The sequence below is a fragment of the Oncorhynchus nerka genome, linkage group LG3 (assembly GCF_034236695.1).
Source record: "Oncorhynchus nerka isolate Pitt River linkage group LG3, Oner_Uvic_2.0, whole genome shotgun sequence".
NCBI lineage: Eukaryota > Metazoa > Chordata > Actinopteri > Salmoniformes > Salmonidae > Oncorhynchus > Oncorhynchus nerka.
Window position 1 is genome coordinate 5,657,269 of NC_088398.1, and position 8,130 is coordinate 5,665,398.

Below are 8,130 nucleotides of genomic sequence, written 5' to 3' on the forward strand. Positions count from 1 at the left end.
AGAGATGTCTACAGTAGAGCTACCACAGAGAGATAGAGAAATGCAGAGATATCTACAGTAGAGCTACCACAGAGAGATAGAGAAATACAGAGATGTCTACAGTAGAGCTACAACAGAGAGATAGAGAAATGCAGAGATATCTACAGTAGAGCTACCACAGAGAGATAGAGAAATACAGAGATGTCTACAGTAGAGCGTCCTACAGAAATACAGCGATATCTACAGTAGAGCTACCACAGAGAGATAGAGAAATACAGAGATGTCTACAGTAGAGCTACCACAGAGAGATAGAGAAATACAGAGATATCTACAGTAGAGCTACCACAGAGAGATAGAGAAATACAGAGATGTCTACAGTAGAGCTACCACAGAGAGATAGAGAAATGCAGAGATATCTACAGTAGAGCTACCTACCACAGAGAGATAGAGAAATACAGAGATGTCTACAGTAGAGCTACCACAGAGAGATAGAGAAATGCAGAGATATCTACAGTAGAGCTACCACAGAGAGATAGAGAAATACAGAGATGTCTACAGTAGAGCTACCACAGAGAGATAGAGAAATACAGAGATATCTACAGTAGAGCTACCACAGAGAGATAGAGAAATACAGAGATGTCTACAGTAGAGCTACCACAGAAATACAGAGATATCTACAGTAGAGCTACCACAGAGAGATAGAGAAATACAGAGATGTCTACAGTAGAGCTACCACAGAGAGATAGAGAAATGCAGAGATATCTACAGTAGAGCTACCACAGAGAGATAGAGAAATGCAGAGATATCTACAGTAGAGCTACCACAGAGAGATAGAGAAATACAGAGATGTCTACAGTAGAGCTACCACAGAAATACAGAGATATCTACAGTAGAGCTACCACAGAGAGATAGAGAAATACAGAGATGTCTACAGTAGAGCTACCACAGAGAGATAGAGAAATACAGAGATGTATACAGTAGAGCTACCACAGAGAGATAGAGAAATACAGAGATATCTACAGTAGAGCTACCACAGAGAGATAGAGAAATACAGAGATATCTACAGTAGAGCTACAGAGAGATAGAGAAATACAGAGATGTCTACAGTAGAGCTACCACAGAGAGATAGAGAAATGCAGAGATGTCTACAGTAGAGCTACCACAGAGAGATAGAGAAATGCAGAGATATCTACAGTAGAGCTACCACAGAGAGATAGAGAAATACAGAGATGTCTACAGTAGAGCTACCACAGAGAGATAGAGAAATGCAGAGATATCTACAGTAGAGCTACCACAGAGAGATAGAGAAATACAGAGATGTCTACAGTAGAGTGTCCTACAGAAATACAGCGATATCTACAGTAGAGCTACCACAGAGAGATAGAGAAATACAGAGATGTATACAGTAGAGCTACCACAGAGAGATAGAGAAATACAGAGATATCTACAGTAGAGCTACCACAGAGAGATAGAGAAATACAGAGATATCTACAGTAGAGCTACCACAGAGAGATAGAGAAATACAGAGATGTCTACAGTAGAGCTACCACAGAGAGATAGAGAAATGCAGAGATATCTACAGTAGAGCTACCACAGAGAGATAGAGAAATACAGAGATGTCTACAGTAGAGCTACCACAGAAATACAGAGATATCTACAGTAGAATACAGAAATATATCTACAGTAGAGCTACCACAGAGAGATAGAGAAATACAGAGATGTCTACAGTAGAGCTACCACAGAGAGATAGAGAAATACAGAGATATCTACAGTAGAGCTACCACAGAGAGATAGAGATATCTAATAGAGCAGAGATAGAGAAATCTACAGTAGAGCTACCACAGAGAGATAGAGAAATACAGAGATGTCTATCTACCACAGAGAGATAGAGAAATGCAGAGTAGAGCTACCACAGAGAGATAGAGAAATACAGAGATGTCTACAGTAGAGCTACAACAGAGAGATAGAGAAATGCAGAGATATCTACAGTAGAGCTACCACAGAGAGATAGAGAAATACAGAGATGTCTACAGTAGAGCTACCACAGAAATACAGATATATCTACAGTAGAGCTACCACAGAGAGATAGAGAAATACAGAGATGTCTACAGTAGAGCTACCACAGAGAGATAGAGAAATACAGAGATATCTACAGTAGAGCTACCACAGAGAGATAGAGAAATACAGAGATGTCTACAGTAGAGCTACCACAGAGAGATAGAGAAATGCAGAGATATCTACAGTAGAGCTACCACAGAGAGATAGAGAAATACAGAGATGTCTACAGTAGAGCTACCACAGAGAGATAGAGAAATGCAGAGATATCTACAGTAGAGCTACCACAGAGAGAGAAATACAGAGATGTCTAAGTACAGAGATGTCTACAGTAGAGCTACCACAGAGATAGATACAGAGATGTCTAATACAGAGATATCTACAGTAGAGCTACCACAGAGAGATAGAGAAATACAGAGATGTCTACAGTAGAGCTACCACAGAGAGATAGAGAAATACAGAGATATCTACAGTAGAGCTACCACAGAGAGATAGAGAAATACAGAGATGTCTACAGTAGAGCTACCACAGAAATACAGAGATATCTACAGTAGAGCTACCACAGAGAGATAGAGAAATACAGAGATGTCTACAGTAGAGCTACCACAGAGAGATAAAGAAATACAGAGATGTCTACAGTAGAGCTACCACAGAGAGATAGAGAAATACAGAGATGTCTACAGTAGAGCTACCACAGAGCTACCACAGAGAGATAGAGAAATACAGAGATGTCTACAGTAGAGCTACCACAGAGAGATAGAGAAATACAGAGATGTCTACAGTAGAGCTACCACAGAGAGATAGAGAAATACAGAGATATCTACAGTAGAGCTATCTACAGTACAGCTACCACAGAGAGCTGTAGAGAAATACAGAGATATCTACAGTAGAGCTACCACAGAGATAGAGAAATACAGAGATGTCTACAGTAGAGCTACCACAGAGATAGAGAAATACAGAGATATCTACAGTAGAGCTACCACAGAGAGATACAGAGATATCTACAGTAGAGCTACCACAGAGAGATAGAGAAATACAGAGATGTCTACAGTAGAGCTACCACAGAGAGATAGAGAAATGCAGAGATATCTACAGTAGAGCTACCACAGAGAGATACAGAAATACAGAGATGTCTACAGTAGAGCTACCACAGAGAGATAGAGAAATACAGAGATATCTACAGTAGAGCTACCACAGAGAGATAGAGAAATACAGAGATGTCTACAGTAGAGCTACCACAGAGAGATAAGAAATACAGAGATGTCTACAGTAGAGCTACCACAGAGAGATAGAGAAATACAGAGATGTCTACAGTAGAGCTACCACAGAGAGATAGAGAAATACAGAGATATCTACAGTAGAGCTACCACAGAGAGATAGAGAAATACAGAGATATCTACAGTAGAGCTACCACAGAGAGATAGAGAAATACAGAGATGTCTACAGTAGAGCTACCACAGAGATACAGAGATATCTACAGAGAGCTACCACAGAGAGAGAAATACAGAGATGTCTACAGTAGAGCTACCACAGAGAGATAAAGAAATACAGAGATTTACAGTAGAGCTACCACAGAGAGATAGAGAAATACAGAGATGTCTACAGTAGAGCTACCACAGAGAGATAGAGAAATACAGAGATATCTACAGTAGCGATACCACAGAGAGATAGAGAAATAGAGAGATTTACAGTAGAGATACCACAGAGAGATAGATCTACAGTAGAGCTACCACAGAGAGATAGAGAAATACAGAGATGTCTACAGTAGAGCTACCACAGAAATACAGAGATATCTACAGTAGAGCTACCACAGAGAGATAGAGAAATACAGAGATGTCTACAGTAGAGCTACCACAGAGAGATAAAGAAATACAGAGATGTCTACAGTAGAGCTACCACAGAGAGATAGAGAAATACAGAGATATCTACAGTAGAGCTACCACAGAGAGATAGAGAAATACAGAGATGTCTACAGTAGAGCTACCACAGAGAGATAGAGAAATGCAGAGATATCTACAGTAGAGCTACCACAGAGAGATAGAGAAATACAGAGATGTCTACAGTAGAGCTACCACAGAAATACAGAGATATCTACAGTAGAGCTACCACAGAGAGATAGAGAAATACAGAGATGTCTACAGTAGAGCTACCACAGAGAGATAAAGAAATACAGAGATGTCTACAGTAGAGCTACCACAGAGAGATAGAGAAATACAGAGATGTCTACAGTAGAGCTACCACAGAGAGATAGAGAAATACAGAGATATCTACAGTAGAGCTACCACAGAGATAGAGAAATACAGAGAGATGTCTACAGTAGAGCTACCACAGAGAGATAGAGAAATGCAGAGATGTCTACAGTAGAGCTACCACAGAGAGATAGAGAAATACAGAGATGTCTACAGTAGAGCTACCACAGAAATAGAGAAATACAGAGATATCTACAGTAGAGCTACCACAGAGAGATAGAGAAATACAGAGATATCTACAGTAGAGCTACCACAGAGAGATAGAGAAATACAGAGATGTCTACAGTAGAGCTACCACAGAGAGATAGAGAAATAGAGAGATTTACAGTAGATACCACAGAGAGATAGAGAAATACAGAGATATCTACAGTAGAGCTACCACAGAGAGATAGAGAAATACAGAGATATCTACAGTAGAGCTACCACAGAGAGATAGAGAAATACAGAGATGTCTACAGTAGAGCTACCACAGAGAGATAGAGAAATGCAGAGATATCTACAGTAGAGCTACCACAGAGAGATAGAGAAATACAGAGATGTCTACAGTAGAGCGTCCTACAGAAATACAGAGATATCTACAGTAGAGCTACCACAGAGAGATAGAGAAATACAGAGATGTCTACAGTAGAGCTACCACAGAGAGATAGAGAAATACAGAGATGTCCACAGAAATACAGTAGAGCTACCACAGAGAGATAGAAAATACAGAGATGTCTACAGTAGAGCTACCACAGAGAGATAGAGAAATACAGAGATATCTACAGTAGAGCTACCACAGAGAGATAGAGAAATACAGAGATGTCTACAGTAGAGCTACCACAGAGAGATAGAGAAATGCAGAGATATCTACAGTAGAGCTACCACAGAGAGATAGAGAAATACAGAGATGTCTACAGTAGAGCTACCACAGAGAGATAGAGAAATAGAGAGATGTCTACAGTAGAGATACCACAGAGAGATAGAGAAATACAGAGATGTATACAGTCGAGCTACCACAGACAGATAGAGAAATACAGAGATATCTACAGTAGAGCTACCACAGAGAGATAGAGAAATAGAGAGATATCTACAGTAGAGCTACCACAGAGAGATAGATCTACAGTAGAGCTACCACAGAGAGATAGAGCTAAAGAAATACAGAGATATCTACAGTAGAGCTACCACAGAAATACAGAGATGTCTACAGTAGAGCTACCACAGAGAGATAAAGAAATACAGAGATGTCTACAGTAGAGCTACCACAGAGAGATAGAGAAATACAGAGATGTCTACAGTAGAGCTACCACAGAGAGATAGAGAAATACAGAGATATCTACAGTAGAGCTACCACAGAGAGATAGAGAAATACAGAGATGTCTACAGTAGAGCTACCACAGAGAGATAGAGAAATGCAGAGATATCTACAGTAGAGCTACCACAGAGAGATAGAGAAATACAGAGATGTCTACAGTAGAGCTACCACAGAAATACAGAGATATCTACAGTAGAGCTACCACAGAGAGATAGAGAAATACAGAGATGTCTACAGTAGAGCTACCACAGAGAGATAGAGAAATACAGAGATGTCTACAGTAGAGCTACCACAGAGAGATAGAGAAATAGAGAGATTTACAGTAGATACCACAGAGAGATAGAGAAATACAGAGATGTCTACAGTAGAGCTACCACAGAGAGATAAAGAAATACAGAGATGTCTACAGTAGAGCTACCACAGAGAGATAGAGAAATACAGAGATATCTACAGTAGAGCTACCACAGAGAGATAGAGAAATACAGAGATATCTACAGTAGAGCTACCACAGAGAGATAGAGAAATACAGAGATGTCTACAGTAGAGCTACCACAGAGAGATAGAGAAATGCAGAGATATCTACAGTAGAGCTACCACAGAGAGATAGAGAAATACAGAGATGTCTACAGTAGAGCTACCACAGAGAGATAGAGAAATAGAGAGATTTACAGTAGATACCACAGAGAGATAGAGAGATCTACAGTCGAGCTACCACAGACAGATAGAGAGATCTACAGTAGCGATACCACAGAGAGATAGAGAAATAGAGAGATTTACAGTAGAGATACCACAGAGAGATAGATCTACAGTAGAGCTACCACAGACAGATAGAGAAATGCAGATATGGTCGATGTCTCCTATAGAAGAGGAGGGGGAGCAGGGCTGAGACTGCATGAATAACATCAGTTCCACTTCAGATAGACACAGAGATGATTGTTTATTTTACTGATTCAGAATGCGACACATTCAGACGAAGTGAAAGCATGATTTACAAAGGTCAGAAAGTATTGGATACTTATGGTAAAACTATTTCTAACATGGATACATTTACGTACGCTACTCTTCAAAAGTTTGGGGTCACTTAGAAATGCCCTTGTTTTTGAAAGAAAAGCTAATTGTGTTGTCCATTAAAATAACATAAAATTGATCAGAAATACAGTGTAGACATTGTTAATGTTGTAAATTACAGCTGGAACCTTCATTAAGTAGTACCTGCAAAACACCAGTCTCAATGTCAACAGTGAAGAGGCGACTCTGGGATGCTGGCCTTCTTGGCAGAGTTCCTCTGTCCTGTGTCTGTGTTCTTTAGCCCATCTTGATCTTTTCTTTTTATTGGCCAGTCTGAGATATGGCTTTTTCTTTGCAACTCTGCCTAGAAGCCCAGCATCCCGGAGTCACCTCTTCACTGTTGATGTTGAGAATGGTGTTTTGCGGGTACTATTTAATGAAGCTGCCAGTTGAGGACTTGTGAGGTGTCTGTTTCTCAAACTAGACACTCTAATGTACCTGTCCTCCTGCTCAGTTGTGCACCAGGACCTCCCACTCCTCTTTCTATTCTGGTTAAAGACAGTTTGCGCTGTTCTGTGAAGGGAGTAGTACACAGCATTGTACGAGATCTTCAGTTTCTTGGTAATTTTTCACATGGAATAGCCTTCATTTCTCAGAACAACTAAATTGCTTTTACTTTAAAAAACAAGGACATTTCTAAGTGACCCCAAACTTTAGAACGGTAGTGTACATGTATACTGTATAACAATCCCTTACCATTAGGCACTATTGTATTAATGAATGACAATGTGAGGAGCGTTAGCCCGAACCATGTATGTCAAGGTGATCTCTGTTCAATGTCAAAGAGGGGATACTGTAGCTCTTACAGCCAACACAGTTCCTGTGTCCCATGTCCATCAAGTTCTGCTTCTGCCCCACAAGCAGTGCAAGAGAAGTATATCAGCATTCCTTCTCTCTCATATCTTATGTCAGAACTATTCCCCTCCCACTTTCTCAGTCTCACTATTTTTCGGTCTTACTCTTTCCATCTTGAGAGCTCAAGGTGCATATACAGTACCTGTAAAGTGACTACATTACCCATAGTCCTCCTCTGTTCTCTTTAGCCCCACCCCTCACTTATTAACAAGGCGAATCAGCTGTTTCCCTCTCCATGGCCTCCTCCATCTCATCCATCTCTCTCTCACAGTCCTCACAGCCCTCTGGCCCACACCCTCCTACCAACACCAGAGTTGGTACATCCCCGTTCCCCACCCCCATCACGGTCCCGTCAGGCGCCCACGCCACGTCAATCATCCCGTCTGGGCACTGCAATAGGCCGCTGACAGAGTAGAGCCCGCTCCCGGGGACCACCTCATTGTAGGGAGGGGCGTGGGTGGCGGCGCGGGCCTCCTCCAATCGGAGCCTCTGTTTGTGGCGCAGCTCGATGATGGTCTTGGTGTAAGAGTTGAGGGTGAAGACTGCAGCTCCCATACAACAGCTGAAGGAGATCCACGCCAGGCTGAGGAGAGACCACAGAGAGAGGGGGAGGGGTCATTAGAGAGAGAGGGC

General features: G+C 41.3%; 1 protein-coding gene across 1 annotated transcript in view; it reads right to left on the reverse strand.

Moving 5' to 3' along the window:
• Positions 1-6,996: 6,996 nt before the first annotated feature.
• The window catches only part of LOC135563818 (germ cell-specific gene 1-like protein), a 9,086-nt gene continuing 7,952 nt past the window's right edge, over positions 6,997-8,130 (reverse strand). The window contains exon 6 of the mRNA XM_065007380.1: positions 6,997-8,080. Within this exon, the coding sequence (XP_064863452.1) occupies positions 7,702-8,080 (379 nt within the window). The 3' untranslated portion in view covers positions 6,997-7,701. The remainder of the gene's footprint in view (positions 8,081-8,130) is intronic.